Here is an 18,481-nt window from a genome sequence, read left to right on the forward strand (position 1 = left end):
TACTGCATCCCCCGTGGATCCCCAGGGGCTGCTTCACCATGCTCATCACCACGGCCTGCAGAGGAATCTCAGCGCCGGAGCCTGGAGGAAATCAGGGGGGATGGGGAGGCAGAGGTTAAATGATTTGCTAAGACGTTGTTTGTTAGAAGCAATGCATACCGCTTGCTCAACACTTATTGTGCCTACCAAAACAGGATGAGAAGATATGAGACTATTGATAGAGGGAAGGAATCTTGACCAAAGATCCTGTTTTTAACCTAACTCAAACCAGTCTTGAAGTTTAGACTTGGGCCAGGGACATAAAGAGCATGCACATGGAAGCAAGGTGAAAAGTTCAGGATGAGGAAGACCCTTTACTTCATCTGAGGAAGACTCTTATTTCATTCCGGAGACCCCTGCCCACAACCACCAGACAACACTGCACAAGTGCAGCGCAGACATAAATGACTTTTGGGCTCATTGTAATACAAAGCGAGGCTAGGCGGGGCTAGGTAGTGAATATGTATAGGTGTATTGGGAAACTCAATGAATATGGAACTTGTAACCCGATAAATACCAAGCTGAATGCAGCTGTCGGCACGCATGACTTTGGAGGAATTATCCCCATGCGTCCCAGCGCTGGAATAAACATACCTACTTTACTACTTATTCCAGTAGTGGAGTCTTCTCCACTCATCATTTTGGCGAGCCGGCGGGAGGAACTCTGTCCGGCTGCAGGATTGGCTGAGGAGTGAACGTCCGAGGCGTGCCCCAGGGCTTTCCTGGAGGAACTCCGCCCCTCAGCTCGCTCACTGTGGGGCAAACAACCTGCTGGGAGTGCGGATAAACAGTGTGTTCTGGATTTAGGATGCCTGTAAGTCGTACGCGTGGCCAGGGCTCCTGGTAAGATGCGAGGAGACGTCCCGTGCACAGCGTAGTCCCGTGTGGGTAAAGGTGAGGCTTGCAAGCAGCCAGCTACGGGAGCTGGGAAAGGCACCCGGCTATGGGAGCCGGCAAGAAGAATCGCCAACCGATACAGCGGCTGCTAGCGATCCTGAGAGCAGATCGGGTGATTCCGCCAGAACTTGTTGATGACTGTATTGGGGAAAATATAAGCAGGACCCTGAAGTTATTACAAGTGAGTGTTATGAATATTTTGGCTACTAGTAGCTGGTTTGAGTGTTGTGTTGCTTATATGTCTTTTGGATATTGGTTGTTATTGGACTGCTTTTATATTAGCTCGCCTATTTGTTTGTAGATCGGAGATGTGTATGTTGCCGTGTGTTGTTTGAGCATGTTGTATTGAAACATTTGTTTGGAGCGATGCTAGATTATTGATTTTTGTGCTAATAGAATTAGAATTGTTGCTAGGCAAGAGGTTAGAAGAACCCCTCTCCCTCAGTGGTTTGGTCTTGATTCTTGGGAATTTGTAAATCCGATAAAACATTGGATGGAGAGGAGAGGCAAACGAGTTCCTTTAGAGGGAATATACAGAACCTCAGCAGGAAGATTAGTAACTTTAGACTGAGAACAACCAGTGGCAGAGGATTTAGGTTTTGAAAGAATACATGGAATGTGGTGATGCGATACCTTTATTGTATTTTTATATATGTTTTCTGTACCCCGATGGTTCATCCCTACCTTCCCCACTCCTATTCCCAGTTGGTTTGCCCCAGACCCAAGCCGCTCCCCCGGTGCTCCCTACATGGTTGTTCTCCTCCCCTTGTTCTAGCTCTTTCCCTATCAATCACCCAAACCCCTCCTGTTGTTCCTGAAGGTTCAGTGTCCATCACCTGAAACCTCCCAGTTTACCCTTATATGGTCCTCATCAATCCCCCGGGACCCTACCCCTTTGGTTACCTCCCCCTTTGGAAATCCCCTAAACCTTGAGGCCCCATTGGGGCATGTGATCCCTTTCCCTCCTCCCCTTGAGGCTATTGGCCCAGGGAAATGTCTATCCTCGTTCATATCCCTCCCTTAGAGATTTCTATTGGTCCCCTGTTAAGCCATCCCCATTGTAACACCTCCCTTTATAAGATGTTCCCCGGAGCTGTTCTGGGCTTGTCTCCTGTGAGTTGCCTCCAATAAACTTAGATTACCCCCTGTGGCAAGCCTCCCTGCTACTTTTTATCCTCTCCCTCATCCGGACTGCTGACAGCCACTGTGCCTGGAGTTTCAGCTCCCCTGAGCAGAGCTGAACTCCTGAGGAGCAGCTTTAAAGCCAAGAGCCTCCAGCTGCTCCCCACTCCTGTTGCACACTGCAAGGGCTAGCCTGGGCAGTGGTCAGTGGCAGTCATTGCAACAATGGAATAACTTGTTTTTGTGGATGCATTAGAATTTTTTGTTCAGCAAGAGGGTGGCATGTTGCGTAGGTACTAATACAGTGTAAAATTTGTAAGAGGAGATGGCACTGTTCTTCTGCCAGTGTTGAGGTTTTAGGAGCTCTCCTGGTTTTTCTTCTGTTAAAGGAATTTTGCCCATACCTGTTGCTGGGGGAGAAAATGGCTGGGTACTTAAAAAACCAAAAGAGCTGGCTACAGAATGGGGCACATCTGGCTACTCTTTTGTTTTCACCCGAGTGTGTGGGGGAATCGGTCTAGGCGTTCGGACAGAGAGGGAGGCTGCTTTCTTCAGCCGCTTTTCCTTCTGCTGGAGAAGCCCCGGGATCCCAAAGCCCACCTTCCCTGCCCAGCTGGGAGCTGGGCTGTGGGCGCCCTGCCCTGCTGTTGCTTCAAGCCTTCGCTACGTTGTAGCCGTGCTCGCCCTGCCTGCCCAGACCTCGGGGGAGTTTCCCGTTTGGATACACCTCATCTGCCATCTGGGATTTGTGCTCGTCCCTGCCATTCCAGCCTGCTGCCATTCCAGCCTGCTGTTCCTGAGGGTCCGGCCAGATGTTGCAGTGGGGATACTGCAACATGCATATATCAAACCAGGAGTCCCATGGAAAGGAAATATATGTGGACAGACAGATTCTTGATAGCTGTTTCAGAGACGTTTATTTCTCCAGCCGCATGGCCATGGCTCTGCCGAGGAACTGTTCCAGTCACGGGACCAAGGGTCCTTCTGCCCGCGCAGGGGAACACAAACCAACCAATGGGAACGAGGCTGAGCAGGGGCAGGGAAACCCCGTGTCTGTGCCCTCAGGGCCCCTCTCCCAGGGCTACACAGCGGGGGAGGAGACCCCAACACCTCACCCGTTTTATTTTAATAAAAGGAGAATGAAAACAACTGGATAAACATAACAAGAACAGTTTCAAAACAAAACAAGCCACCCTCCTGAGCCTTTAAATGTCTAAACAGATTCTGTGGAACATCTTAGGGCTGACAGAAGGGAGACAGAACTCTCCGGGCATGCTTTGTGGGGAAACTGAGGCAGGAGAGGGTTTAATTTCTTCCCTCCCCCTTTTCATCCCCCCCTCAGCATTGGAAAGGGATTTTTGGGGAAACAATTGGCAAAAGCATGGTTTTGTGAGGGAAACCATGGATGAAAAAACGGATTGGGAATACACTGGGGGTAATAGGACATAGGGTAAAAGGGAAAGGTGGGATTAGGAAAGGGAGACTGTAGGGGGGACTTACAATGGAGATACTGTCTAACATGACTACGATTTTTTGCATAGATACTGCCTTTTACAGGAACACCATCAGGCCCAGTGACCTGCGATGCTTGTAACCCTTTTCTCCCTAGTACAGTTTTGAATTCCACCACCTCTCCATCTCCCAAGCTTGGGATGCATTTTTCAGGGTTATTCTTTTTAATAGCAGTTCTATGCACGAATATGTCTTGCTGGTTGTCACACCTTGTTATAAAACCATAATTTTGCTTAACATTATACCATTTTACTATCCCTAAGATCTTAGCTACTATGATTTTTTCCTTTTTTCGAGTGGCTGCTGTTTTCTGTCTCGCTGCATCTTTGCTCTCTCTTTCGGTCGCTCCCGAGTTGGAATTGTCAGAGCTGCTGGGGCTTGCGCGGTCTTCCCAGGGTCGCGTTCGGGGCTGCGTGGGCCGGGCCGGGCCGCTCCGTTCTCCGTGCGTCGCCTCCTCTGGTCGCAGCTTCGCTGCTGCTGCCGGGCGCTGTACCCACGTCTCGGCCGGGCCCCCAAGCGACGACCCCCCCGCGCCCTGCTCCAGCGCGCGTTTCGGCTGGGCGCGGCTCCACTCCACCGCCACCACCGCCAGCCACCGCCCATGTGCCGCCCCTCTCGGTCGGACGTTCCCGGGGCTCGCTCCACCACGCGCTGCGCAGGGCCGGGCGGGCACCGCCGGGTCCCGCCACGCCTCGCTCCGCTGCCGACACTGCGGCTCGCTTGGCTCTGCCCGCACGCGGGAACTGCCTCGCTGCTGCTCACAGAGCACTCGGTGCACGTGGCCTGGGTCGCACGGTCCCTGAGCCAGGCTTCCCTTCGCCAGGACACAGCTGACATTGCTCAACAGTCTCGGTAACTAAATAATATTAATGAAAATATTCTTCCATCGGCATATATTTTGACTCAAAATTTAACTGGGTCCAAACGGCCTTCCAAAAGTCCTTCGTAAGAATTAAATCCCAAGAAACATAGAAAAAGTTCTTAAACAACCATGCCAGGAAGTGTTTCAGTTCTTTTTGAGCTTGAATCAAGCTAAAATTTACAAATCGTTGTTCAAGAATCATTTTAAGTTTAAGATAAATGTCCATATGCGGCTCTGAGAGCCAAGAGTCTTCCCACAGTTCCTCCATAGTTTAGATATGGAATAGCAAAACAAAACCAAGAAGAGGAATCCAAAGTTTCCAGGGTTTACTCACACAAATCAGTCGCTTAGGGATCGGGGATCGTTCTGCTCACAAATCTCCACCCTAATCTCCTACATTTCCCCCCCCTCTATCCTAAATTATCCACAGGGTGGGAGGGGGGAAGGGCAGAGAACGGGTTTGGCTGAGGTGGGTTAGTCGCACGACACGTTTTAACCATTAAATGAAATAAAGGAATGAATTTGGAAACAGAGAGGTTTCCCGTGGCTTGAGAGGAATAGAGTTTCTTCCCCACTTTGGCCCAGAACGGATCAGAAAGGACAGAGTCTGTGGTGGCATCAGGAAAATTTCAAGATATCCAATTAGTGAAAGATTTGAGATTTTTCTTAGAAAGAACACCTTTAGAGAATTTAAAGTTGGATTTTAAGAGAAGGGTTAGAAGAAAGGGGTCTAGGTCTCTCTCAGATTGGGAAAGGCTGGGTTTAGCTTGCCTATTTCCCATTTAAGTTCCTCCCTCAGCAGAAAAAGAGAAAAAAAAAACTTAAAAGTATTGCGCGCAAGAAAGAGAGGAGAGCCCGATTTTAAACTTACAAATCCCGTCTTCTGGTGGGGCTGTCTCCTGTTGAAGTCCAAAAAAAAGTCTGCTGGGGGTGTGGTCTGGCCAGTTCGATCCTCAGGGATTTCTGTCCCAGATGAGAGAGGCAAGGGTCTCAAACTGTCCACCTCCAAAAGGCCCTGCTACAACATAGGTCCTTTTTTCAGAGGATCAGCACATGAACGGCTGGTTCTGTCTTGGCGTGGTCAAGACGCAGCTCAGGCCAGGAGTCCCTTGGAGGTCTGGGGTACAATGGCTGCTCGGGCACCAGTTATGACAGCTGGTGTGGGGTCAGTAGCTCTGACTGAGGAAGCTGTGACCAGTCCAGAGAGATGGTCCCAAAAGGAATTGCCTTCCCGAGGCCCAGTGTCTTCCCTCAGCTGCTAGCTAGGAGGGCCCGTGCAGAAGCTGTCAGCTCTTTAGTGATTGTCAGCTCGTGATTTCAGCTCAGCTCTGCAGGGCAGCCTCCCAGGCAGCCAGACCAGGGAGAGAGACAAGAGGCCCGTGTAGCTGTTCCGCACGAAGGTAGCTTTATTGTTCTGTACTCCAGCGAAGGGGAGGCCAGGGACGGGCTCTCTCTCTGCCCTTGCAGGGGCAGGGGCTAGCTTTATAGGGGTACAGGGGTGGGTGTCAGAGGGTAAAGGCCAATGGGCTACAAAGGATCTGCATAGGGTCTCCCAGAGGATTCTGGGTTTGTCTTCTTCTCGCCATAACTGAAGAGTAGTTCCCTTTCCAGGGACGTTCTGCTGGGAGGTTTAGGCGATCTCCTTATCTCAGCAGACGTCCCTCCAGGGCAGTGGCTGGGCATACCCCATACTTGTATATATTGGTCAAGGTTGTGTGTGCTTAAGAACTATCCACACTTTTATGATGATAGATGACAATAATATAAATGTAGCTGCCAGGAATCACTCTAATTTTTGTATTTGTGATTTTACCAAGATTGTTAGGTGTGACTTTTTGTATTTAGCACTGGTTGTGTCTCATCAATTGATAAGGTCTAACTACACCATATACCATAAATTGCTACTGACACCTATTGGGATGGACCTCACATTAATAAAGCAATTAATGAAACATCAAGACCTAATTGAGATTTTAAGAGAAATCCAAAGAAACAGGAAAAAGACCTTAGTCACCATCCACCATGAAACACAAGAAATAAGCAGAATCTTGCAAAGAGTAAAACAAGATACAAGTCATAACTGGTGGGACTCGCTTTTTGGGTGGTCACCTACCGCAACTGGCATTCTAAATATGTAATGTCACCCCATAATTGTCTTATTACTTTTGGTTAGTGCCTGCCTTGTGTTGTCTATTATGTTGCTTGTTTGGAACTATAGAGTACTAAAAAGGTTATCAGTTTTAACTACTTTGTCAAATGCACATGGAAAGGCATTGAGGGATGCTTATCATAAAAAAAAAATCATTATTAGCAAAAGAATTCATGTATTAGTAAAAGAATTTACTATATAGCAAAGGGGGAACTGAATCAGGGGGGATGGGGAAGCAGAGGTTAAATGATTTACTAAGAAGTTTTTTGTTAAAAGCAATGCATACAGCTTGCTCAACACTTATTGTGCCTACCAAAGCAAGATGAGAAGATAGTGGACTATTGATAAAGGGAAGGAATCTTGACCAAAGATCCTGTTTTTAACCTAACTCAAACCAGTCTTGAAGTTTAGACTTGGGCCAGGGACATAAAGAGCATGCACATGGAAGCAAGGTGAAAAGTTCAGGATGAGGAAGACCCTTTACTTCATCTGAGGAAGACTCTTATTTCAACCCAGAGACCCCTGCCTATGACCACCAGACAACACTGCGCAAGCACAACACGGATGTAAATGGCTTTTGGGATCACTGTAATATGAGGCGAGGCTAGGCGGGGCTAGGTAATGAATATGTATAGATGTATTGGGAAACTCAATGAATATGGAACTTGTAACCTGATATATACCAAGCTGAATGCAGCTGTCGGCATGTGTGACTTTGGAGGAACTATCCCCCATGCGTCCCAGCGCTGGAATAAACATACCTACTTTACTTCTAATTCCAGTAGTGGAGTCTTTTCTGCATATCAGGAGCACCTCCTCCCCCACCTTCTCCACTGACCTTGGTCCCTCCATGTTGTTTCCCTCACACATACTCACCTCCTCCTCTTCTCTGACCAGAAGCCAAAACTGTGACTTTGTTTTGGTTTTCTTCTTAAATCTGTTATCCCAGAGGCATTACCAGCCTCTCTCATTGGCCCAGTTTTGGCCAGCAGCATGTCCATCTTCAGAGCCATCGGGGATTGGCGCTGCTGGACATGGTGGAAGCTTCCAGCAGCATCTCACAGGAGCCACCTCTGTGGCCCCCCCGCCACCAAAAACCAGGCTGTGCCAAACCAATGCAGGAGTCATCGGTGAGAAAAGCTCTGACTGAGTAAAAATTGTTTTGTGCATTTTCTGATTGGCTTAAAAGTGTTGTGGTCTCTGGCACCTGCACATCTCCATGGCAACTGCTGAGTCATCATCGCTGCATGCCCTGATTGGCCAAAGGCTGCTTTGGGGTGGGGGCTGGGGGCCTCCCTCAAACGTGGGACCCCCACAAGCTGCTTATAACCACCAAAACTGAGAGTTATAACCCTCCCTCAGACACCGGTGGAACCGTGGGGTCACCCCAACCCCCAAAATGAGGCACGGAGCCCACAAGCCATTTATATCCCTGCCCCAGGTTGGGGGAAAGCAGCAGGATCCTCCCCAAAATGGGGTCTCCTCACAGTCACAGAATGAGGAGGGGGTGTCACCTCAGTTTCCTGAAATTAGCAGAAAAACTCCAAAAGCCATTTCTAGCCCCCAAAATTGGCAGAAAGCAGCAGGATCTTCCCCAAAATGGGCTCCCCATGTCCCTCCCTGTGGTGTCCACTCCAAGTGCCAGAGCCACGTGTCATCCCTTGTCTCCCTGTATCCCCTCCTCAGGAACAGGGGATAAACCAAATGCCCTCAGATGTGGGGGATACCCAGAAAGGAGATTCCCCCCAGCCTCATCATCCCCAGCCTTCAGCTCTTCATTCCAAACCCCTGCCCCCCTCCCACTGGCCACCCCCCCAGTGTACCTCCCACTCTGTCCAGACCCTCTGAATGCCCATCCAGCCCCTCCTGGGGATTTTGAGGGGGCTGTAGGGTCAAGTACTTTTGGAATGTGACTGAGCCATTTGGAGTGGGAGCTTAACATTTTTTAGTGGGATTCACTGGTTTTGAGGTGACAGATCGAGGCCTCTCATCTTCTGGAGTGCAAAGAGATGGAGAAAACTCTTCCATCTTATTCAAGAAAGGTTCATGAAGGATGTCTGGACTTCAGGTGGCTCTCTTGAAAGCTGTTTATTGCATAGGCAAAGTTACAGCGTTTCAGGGAGTGGGTATCCAGAGCCAGCCCTACAGCTGCCAGCTCCAGCTGTAGGCATACCTGAAGCCACTTTCTGTTCAAGTTAGAAAGCATCAGATACTTTTCTTTGCTGAGTAGCTTAATACATAACAACCAATAAGCACCACACACAATACCTCTACATTTGCCTATAGCCTATCATAGCTACTACCATCACCATATTATAGTCATTATTATCCAATCACAAGAGTAAGTAAGTAACAATTTAAGCTTACAATGGGAAATTCTCTGACCTCTCTTCTTGCTAAATCGACATTTCTTGTTTGCCTGCCATATCTCTCTTTTTTGTAAAGATATGTTTTCTATTTACTTATGCTCTTCTTGAGACTTATTTACTTGGTGAAAAACATGTCTTTGTTTGTAGTCACATACCTTTGTCCTAATCATAAAAATCTCCTTCCAACTCATCTCCAACCTTTGCCTTCTCAGTTATTCAGTGGTTAGTGTTTCAGCAAAACATCTTTTACTCTATAGCAAAACTTGCTTTCATTTCTATCTCATCCCCAGTTTCTACATTCAGAGATCTTTCTGCCAAGCCTACATATCTGTGAAACTTTCTTACCAAACTTTCATCCTCTCCAACACCATCTCCCCTCAGAACCTCCAAAATATCATCCTCCCTGGTGACTGTGGAGATTCAGAAGGATATGGAGACAACCAGCCAGGTGTCTTCCCAACATGGATAGAGGGAATGTGAGTCCTTCGGTGGGGGATGAAGTTGGACCAGCGGACGAAGCTCTTCCCACACTCGGGGCACTTGCAGGGCTTTACTTACCGGTGGCTCCATTGGTGTCTGTTCAAGTGAGAGCTCTGGATGAAGCTCTTCCCACACTCAGGACACTTGTAGGGCCTCTCCCCGGTGTGGATCTTCTGGTGGTAGATAAGTTTGTATCTCTCGGTGAAGCTCTTCCCACACTCAGGACACTCGTAGGGCCTCTCCCCGGTATGGATGCGCTGGTGCCTGATGAGGTGGGCGTTGGTGTTGAATCCCTGCCCACAGTCGGGGCAGTGGAACAGTCGCTCCTCTGTGTGAATCCGCTGGTGCTTGAGGAGCTCGGAGCTCATCTGAAACCTCTTCCCACATTCGGGACACTCATAAGGCCTCTGCCCAGTGTGGATCTTCTGGTGGTAGATAAGGTCAGAGCTGTCTCTGAAGCCCTTCCCACACGCAGGACACTCATAGGGCCGTTCCCCCGTGTGCGTCCGCTGGTGAAGGAGGAGATGGGAGCTGGTATGAAACCTCTTCCCACACTCAGGACACTCGTAGGGCCTCTCCCCGGTGTGGCTCCTCTGGTGGATGATCAGCTCAGAGCTCTGTCTGAAGCTCTGCCCACATTCCCCACACTCATAGAGCCTCTCCCCAGTGTGGAACCTCTGGTGGAGAGTCAGGCTGTATCTGTGCCTGAAGCTCTTCCCACACTCCAGGCACTTGTAGGGCCTCTCCCCAGTGTGGCTCCTCTGGTGGATGATCAGGCTGGAGCTGTGGCTGAAGCTTTTCCCACATTCCCCACACTCGTAGGGCCGTTCCCCGGTGTGGATCATCTGGTGGCGGATCAGGCTGGAGCTCGTGCTGAAGCTCTTCCCACATTCACCACACTCATAGGGACGTTCCCCAGTGTGGATCCTCTGGTGGAGGATCAGGTGGGAGCTCCGGCTGAAGCTCTTCCCACATTCCAAGCACTTATGGGGCTTCTCCTCAGTTTGAAGCTGCTCATGGACCACCAGGTCTGATCTCTGGCTGGATGTCTGGCCGCTTTCCTGGCACAGGGTGGGTCTTTCCTCCTCACAGCTCCCTGGGCTGCGTTTGCAGCCCCTCCTCCTAAGGGATCTCTGGGGCTTTTCCTCCCCATTGGATTCCTGCGCCATGGAGCCGCTCAAAACGGCCTCTTCCACCAGGTTCTGCTGTGGGGATTTGTCCTCCCTGGGCTCTGTCCTCTCCTTGTCTGGGGGAGGAAGGACAAAGAGAGGATGGGATTTGCCTCTGTGCCACAGGGAAGGGGAAGGAGATCCCCCCAGTCCGTGCCCGGCAGGACGGCGTCGGCAGCGGGGTTGTCCTGCAGCCGGGGGCGATGCTGGGCTGGGAGATGGAGCAGGAGAGAGGGGGAAACGGGCAGGGACTTCCTCCTCACCTGCCTGGGTGTTCCGGGGCATCTTCCTCTTCCTCACAGTCCCCTTCTCCATTTGGCAAAGGTTTGGGAATGGGAAATCCTGGTTTGGGGAAAAACAAGGGATGAGCATGTTAAGTTTGAATGTCCCCCTGCCCAAGTCCATCTCTACAAGTCACCGGGAATCTGGGGTCCAGAAAAACCTCCCAAACACCAACATTCAGCCCTGAAAAAGCCTCACAGGAGTTCCCCCTCTCTAGTCCCACCACTCTGATATTTGGGGATTCCCCCCTGTCCCAGCTGCCAGGGGTCACGCTTGTCTTGGGGTCCCCCATCTACTTGGTCCCTGGCCTCCCCAGGCTGCTGGGAATCCAAGAATCCAAAAAGCTCTCACCTTTGGTCTCCCCACTTAGGGATGCTGGGGGTTATGGGGTCCGAGGGATCCTTCTCCCCTTATTCTCTGCTTCGGGGTGCAGGGGGTCCAAGGAGTCCCCCCTCCCCCTCTCCAGGCTGTTGAGGGTCCCGTGACTGGCAGCACTCCCCCCTCTCTGGGTTCCCTACTTTGGGGCCCTGGGGGTCACAGGGGTTCGCTCCTCCAGACTGCCGGGGCTCCTCTGGTCCAGGTACTGCCTCTCTCTGCTCTCCCATCTCTGGGGGCTCCCGAAGTTCCCCCTCTGCCTCTCCTGGGGGGTCCTGCAGCCCCCTGGCGCTGGATGGGAATTGGCCGTGCCTGACCCGGGGCAGACCCAACCCCCTGCCCGCTGCCAGGGCTCTGCTGGTACCACCACCAAGACCACTCAAAAACACCTCCTGGGGACCCCCAATGTCCCTGCAAGGGGCATTTGCGGCTCAGCTTTGGAGTTCTTCATACTCCAAACATCCGCTCCTCCCAAAAAAACCCAATCCAGGGACCCCCCAGGATATCTGGGCTGAGCTCCCCCTTCCCAGGCACCTGCGAGATGGGGGGGCAATGCTCCCACGGGTGGGGGGCTGCAAATTCAGGGAGCACTCAACCTCGTTCTTCCTTCCCCTTTACTTGATCCTCCCTTGTCCCACCTCTTCCTCCTCCCACCTCCTTCTCCCACTCCCATCCCTTCTTGCTCTCCTTCTTCATTCCTCCTCCCCAATCCCTCCTCCTCCTCACCCCAGGACCAGCCACACCCTGGGTCCCCCGTTCCCAAGTCCCTCGCAGCCCGCGGGAGCAGCGGGGATGGAGCCGGGACAGGTCGGGATGGGCAGCGCGGGGCTCTCGACTGCTCCCACCCGCTGGGGGCGGGGGATCCCGGCCCGGGGAAAGGAGAGGGAAACTGGGAACACTGGCGGCTGCACATCCAAACTGGGCCTTGCTGGGGACCCTGGGTGGGGACTTGCAGCCCTTGGGGCTCCTCTCGGGAGCCTGGAGAGCCGGGAGGGGGAACGCAGAGAGGGCTGGGGGATCCCAAGAGTGGCATCACTGGCAGTCACTGCTTTGTACTGGGGTAACTGGAACCTTACTGGGGCAACTGGGCTGGGACTGGGAATGACTACAAGCATGCTGAGGCCAACTGGGATATACTGGGAGTATCCGTAACCATACTGGGATTTACTGGGACCACACTGGGAGCAACCAGGACCATGCTGGGGAGAAATGGGACCATGCTGGGGGCTACTGGGAGCAAGTGGGAGTGACTGGGTCTGAACTGGGGGCAACTGGGCATGACTGGGACCATGCTGGGAGACACTGGGATCATATGGGGAGTGACTGGGACTATACTAGGGGCAACTGGGTTCAACTGGAACCACACTGGAAGATCATGGGAGGAGCTGTGCCCATGCCGCAGTCATACTGGGATCCTACTGGAACTGGCTGGGATCATACTGGCAGTGACTGGAATAGTACTGGGGGTATCTGAGAGTGACTGCAATCATACTGGAATCAGACTGGGAGTGACTGGAAAGGTGCTGGCCGTGACTGGAACCATACTGGAGGTGACTGAGAGCAACAGAGACCATGCTGGGAACAAATGGGATCATATTTGGAGTGACTGGATTCATACTGGGAGCAACTGGGCCCACACTGGCAGTGAGAGGGAGTCACTCTGGGCATGACTGGAATAATACAAGGAGTATCTGGGAGTGACTGGTGTCATACTGGGGGTGACTGTAACCATACTGGGGGTGACTGGGTGCAACTGGGATCATACTGGCATTGAGAGGGAGCAGTTGGGATCACATTTGGGGACACTGGGACCATACTGGAAGTGACTGGACCATACTGGCAGTGACTACGGGTCCTACTGGGATCATCCTGGGAGCCACTGGGATTACAGCAGGTGTGAATGGAACCTGACTGGGGGTTACTGGGAGCTCCTGGGCCCATGTTGGGAGGAAAATGTGGACACATTGGGAGCAGCTGGGATCAACTGGAAGGTGCAGGAACCATGCTGAGGGGACTGAGACCACAACTGGGGCAACTGGATTCATACTGGGAGCAACTGGGACAACACTTTGGGAAACTGCCAGAAACTGGGATCATGCTGGAAGCAACTGGGAGTAACTGGGAAAGACTGGGATCATTCTGAGGTAACTGGAACCTTACTGGGGCAACTGGGAGTGCCTGGGAATGACTACAAGCATGCTGAGGGCAACTGGGATATACTGGGAGTGTCTGTAACCATACTGGGGGTGACTGGAACCACACTGGGAACAGCTGGGACCATGCTGGGGACAACTGGGACCATGCTGGGGGCACCTGGGAGCAACTGGATCTGTCACATTTAAGTAAAACCTTATAAATTGAAGGCCTTTTTGCCTTTTTAAAATTATTTCTCAGGCCTATTACTCGTGCTAGAGAAGGACCATGAGAAAAGTCCGTGAGAAGAAAAACAATTAATTTTTACCCATGAGAATGTAGTGTCAACAGAAGCATGAAAGTTAAACAATAGAAGGAGAAAAACAGCAACATATCTGCACCTGTTGTTTTTCGGAATGCTTGAATGCTTTTGCCATTGGTAGCCAATGGTAGTATGTTGTAGTTAGTAATAGCCAATGTGTCTATTGTAATAGTTTAGCAGCCAATGAATCTGTAACACGAATGAGAACATACAAAAGGTGTATAAAAGGGGCTGCTTTGTTTAATAAATGGCTTTTTGGCCCTTGAAAGAGGCACTGTCCATGTGTGTCATGACTGTGCCCTTCTGCTGTTAAGTTTGGTTTGATTTTGGTTGTGTTCAGTTGAGATTAAGGGTGTAAAGAGGGGGTGATTTTTGTCAATAAACAGATCTTCTTGGGACATACAAGGGAGTCTGTTGTCTTTGTTCCCCATTGCTACACAAATTGTATATTTATATTGCAGTATAGGATATAAAAACATGAATACACAATAGGTTGAATAGAAAAGAGTTCAAATTCCTGAAGAATTTTTCCGTTTTCCAATAAATTTGTAAGGCACAAGAGCACAGTCTCCAGATTTCCTTTCTCCTCTCTCTGAGCCATTGATGTATTTTCCACCTCAGTCCCAGGATGTGCCCTGGGAGCAGCGACAGCTCAGCCCCAGCACCCACGGGAGAGTTCCTGGCTGGAACCTGGAAAGGTTGGAGCCAGCTGGGATTGGGCTCTGCTCCCAGGGAATGAGGGATGGGATGAGAGGGAACGGCCTCCAGCTGTGCCAGGCCAGGGTCAACTTGGATACTGGGAACAATTAATGCCTGGAAAGGGTTTTCCAGCCCAGGGATGAGTTTTAACGGGATCCTGGAGCAATGGGAACTGCACACGGTGGGACGCTTTCAGGCCAGATTTTGTCATGGTAAACAACCCTTTCCCTGGGTTTGGAATAAACCTGGAGTCAATCCAGGTCCCACCCAGGGCTCTGGGCACAGCAGGGCCATGAGTGCCTGTCATGGTTGGGCACTGGCCCTGCTCCAGGCACCCATGAGAGTCACTCACTGACCCTCCCCTGCCACAGCTGGGCAGAGGAGAGAACAATGTAATGAAGGGCTGGGAGAAAACACTCCAAGGGCAAAACAGGCTCAGCTTAGAGGTACAAAGTGAGTTTATTACTGACAAAATCAGAGCAGGATAATGAGAAGTAAAATGAGCCCTTAAATTAACACCTTTTTTCCCCAAGCCCTCCTTCCTTCCCACCGACAGCGCAGGGGAAAGGGCGTTGGGGGTTTGCTCAGTTTGTCACCTGAGGTTTCCTTCCTCTCCTCAGGGAGAGGAGTCGTTCCCCGGCTGCACCCTGGAGTCCCTCCCACAGGAAACAGTTCTCCATGAACTTGTTCAGCATGGGTCCACTCTAACGGGCAGCAGTCCTGCCAAACCTGCTGCAGCGTGAGTCCCTCCCATGGGCACACGCTCCTCCCAAAACTGCTGCGGTGTTGGTCACTCTTCCATGGGGTTCAGTCCTCCAAGGACAGGCTGCTCCAGCTTGGGAGCAGGGCCCCCTCTCTTCACTGGGTCACCCACTGGAGCACAGCCACCTTCAGGCATCCACGTGCACTGGCATGGGCACCTCCTCCATGGGCTGTGGATGGATCTCTGCATCCCCCATGGATCTCCAGAGGCTGTGGGTGGATCTCTCCATCTCCCTTGGATTCCCATGGGCTGCAGGTGGATCTCTGCATCCCCCATGGGTCCCAATCGGCTGCAGGGGCACAGCTTCTTCACCATTGTCTTCACCACAGCCTGCAGAAGAATCTCGGCTCCAGCACTTGGAGCACCTCCTGCCCCTCCTTCTCCACTGACTCTGGTGTCTCCATGTGGTTTCCCTCACATGTTCTCACCTCCTCCTCTTCTCTGGCTAGGAAAAAACTGTGCATGCCCACTTTGTTGTGATTTTCTTCTTAAATCTGTTATCACAGAGGTGTCACCAGCCTCTCTCATTGGCCCAGTTTTGGCCAGCAGCATGTCCATTTTCAGAGCCATCAGGGATTGGCTCTGTCGGACACGGTGAAAGCTTCCAGCAGCTTTTCGCAGCAGTCACCTCTATGGCTTATCACGGTGTCCCACAGTGGTAGGGAGGAGAGGAGAGATCCAGCAAGCAGGCATTGTGCAGCAAGAGTCCCTTATTTAATTATTTTACAAACTCTTTTATAGACTTTTTTATTCATAGTCTAATTGGTCAAAGGATCAACCACCCCTTGGGGTGATCAGCTAAAATCCTAAAACATCCATTGTCAAAATATTTTTCTACTGTACTATAAACAAAGTTTTGCAAGGTCGTAGGAGTTCATAGCTTATAGACCTCTACTAATATCTTCCATGAGAGAGAAAAATATCTCATGAGACTGGAAAGAAGCAAGAAAAATTCTTGCTAGCTGCATATTTTTATCCACAATCCCCCTTTTTTTGTTTTTTAAGGTAACAATTCTACAAGGTATTAATCCTAAATAGAAATTTACATCAGTTATAGATTCTAAATATAGCCTTAAGGGCTTGTCATAGGTTAGCAAGCATAGTCGCAGAAGGGATGTCCTTGCTAAGGGGTGCTTACAGTTTCCTCTGGGACCTGATAGAACCTATCAGCTGGCCAGTTTGAATATGGACAATTCTTTAAGCCACTTAAAGTTGTGACCGCCTCTGTGATCCACACTTAAGAACAGACAAACTCCCCCCTAAGCTCTCTCTCATTTCCGGCTCTGGGGCAGGTGGCTGCGGGGCCCGAGCGGGGCCCAGTGGGCCAGGCCCAGGCCCTGCTTGGGCCAGGCCAGGCCGGGCCACGGCTCCAGGATGACCCCCCCAGCAGGGCTGTGGGCAGCCAGAGCGGCTTGGAACCACCCCCCTCCACTGCGGCCAAGATTTCAGCAGAGCGGCACCACTGTCCGGCAGAGGTCAGGTGACCAACAGCAATAAGCCACATTCCAGCTGCAAGGCCGAGGTGAGAGTAACACTTTTATTGCTGTGAAGAGCTGAAAACCTGAGGGAAGAGAGAGAGGAGATGTTTAAAGCTGAAATTCTGTTGTGAAGCTCTGATATATCAGAGTATCCCGTCGTAATTTCAGAAAGATATGGGGGGTGGAGTGCTGAACTTGTAAGCGAAAGCACCTGCGCTGAGATAGGCAGATGCTGATGCAGCTGTAATTTCATGAGAAGTTTGGACAGGGAGAGATGGACCAGATGACTTTTGCTCCAAACGGGAAAGGAGAAACCTCAGTTCCTAGAGATGCTCCCAGAGATAGTCTTAACGATGAAGATGAGGAAGACCCTTTGCTCCAGGGGAAGGAGAAGGGCCTCTGTTTTTGTTTCTGAACGGCTCAACCTTAAAATTATACCCCAAAAACCTTCAAGAGTGGACCCACGAAAGCAGTTGCGGGAAAACCAATTGCTATCTGTGTGTGACCTCTAAAAGCTGCAAGTCGGGGGAAGGGACTCACATGCCAGCAGAGAGACCTCTTCCTAAATGGACTGAACAATATTTGGAAGTGGGCAGCTGTCTCGTTGTGATGCTGTTTTCATAGCACGAGCAACAAGAGACTTTCTTTCCAAATGGACTGAACAAGGTTATTATGGAAGTGATAAACAGACTGAACATCTTAAGGGTTGTCTTTTTACATTGTCAGTGGGAGAAGGGAGGAAGGTGGGGGGAGGAGGAGAGTTCTGAAGGTGGTATAATTTTTTTTTTCGCCTCTTTTAGGTCTGTTAATAAACTTCTTTATATTCTTTCAAGTTTGGTGCCTGCTTTGCATTTCTCCTAATTCTTATCTCACAGAAGATAAACAGTAATGAGTATTTTAGACCAAGCCACTACAGGGCTTTAACTATCTGACTCCATAACAAGAAATTTAAAGTTCAGTCTCTGCTTGTGGAAGGACCATCTGCCTGATGGTTGACATCCTGATCATCGTCAGAAGAGTCATTAGGCTGATGATCTACGTTCTGGTCACCATTTGGATGGTTGGCGTTCTGGTCATCATTTGGAGGTTGCCTGTTCTGCCTCTGGTGCCGCAGGTCAGGGTGAACACGTTGAAAGGTAGCCACCGTAGCCCAGTATCTGTGGAAACGCAAGCATACCCACGACCCCAAACGATAAGCTCATGCGGGCCTTCCCACTGGTTAGTGAGTAAATTCCGTACCCAGACTTTTGCCCGGGGCAGTTGTGTGTTGCCTGCAGACTGCAATGAGAGAAAATGATTCAGAATAACAGGATTATTTGAATTTTGTGCCTGATATCAAATGGAGCAAGCAAATCCATGTTTATCACCCTTATCATTTGCATAACCTCAGCAGAACCTAGCCCATGTTGTGTAACCTTGGATTGCAGACCCTGTGCAACCTTCCAGGCAATTACCTCATGCTTATCATGCTGGCCTGAATTTGGGAGAGCCTTATACACTGGGAAAGCTCGGATCTCCCCTTTCAGGGTGTCACTACCATCCTGAACTACTGGTGCAGCCTGTGGATGCAGTGTAACAGCTTCCCGATTACTCTCAGGATCTTCAACTCTGCATGGCATCCCCAGTGTTTCCAATAAATCCCAATCGCCTTCCTCCAGAGCCTGCATCTTAAGTGACTCCCAGAAACGGTTGTAGTGGGTCAGATGCACTGTCACAGTGCAGTCCGGGAAGGTCCAGGGGCGAGACCGGAGCAGCCTTTTCTTTCGCTGCCCGGTACAGCGGCATTACACCCTGGGGCCAAAGCCTCCTCTGTCTCTGTCTTGGTTTTGA

General features: G+C 50.6%; 1 protein-coding gene and 1 long non-coding RNA gene across 2 annotated transcripts; both read right to left on the reverse strand.

Annotated features, from left to right (window-relative positions):
- Positions 1-57: 57 nt before the first annotated feature.
- LOC120412087 lies at positions 58-7,458 on the reverse strand. Its single transcript, XR_005604749.1, has 3 exons — positions 6,966-7,458; positions 3,206-3,207; positions 58-261 (listed from the first exon to the last, which is right to left on the reverse strand). It is a non-coding gene; the product is annotated as an uncharacterized LOC120412087 (long non-coding RNA).
- Positions 7,459-9,237: 1,779 nt separating this feature from the next.
- LOC120412078 (zinc finger protein 664-like) lies at positions 9,238-13,526 on the reverse strand. Its single transcript, XM_039572409.1, has 3 exons — positions 11,233-13,526; positions 10,863-10,941; positions 9,238-10,676 (listed from the first exon to the last, which is right to left on the reverse strand). Exons 2-3 carry the CDS (start codon positions 10,912-10,914, stop codon positions 9,505-9,507), a joined length of 1,224 nt encoding a protein of 407 aa, XP_039428343.1. The 5' UTR covers positions 10,915-10,941; positions 11,233-13,526; the 3' UTR covers positions 9,238-9,504.
- Between the last annotated feature and the right edge of the window lie 4,955 nt (positions 13,527-18,481).

This window comes from Corvus cornix, unplaced genomic scaffold (genome assembly GCF_000738735.6).
Source record: "Corvus cornix cornix isolate S_Up_H32 unplaced genomic scaffold, ASM73873v5 scaffold10, whole genome shotgun sequence".
Classification (NCBI taxonomy): Eukaryota; Metazoa; Chordata; class Aves; order Passeriformes; family Corvidae; genus Corvus; species Corvus cornix.

Coding starts and splice junctions, on each gene's coding strand:
- LOC120412078 (XM_039572409.1), bottom strand. CDS start 10,914: ATGGAGAAGGGGACTGTGAGGAAGAGGAAGATGCCCCGGAACACCCAG. Junction 10,677..10,862: donor GCCCCGGAACACCCAGGCAG/GTGAGGAGGAAG, acceptor TTCCTCCCCCAG/ACAAGGAGAGGACAGAGCCC.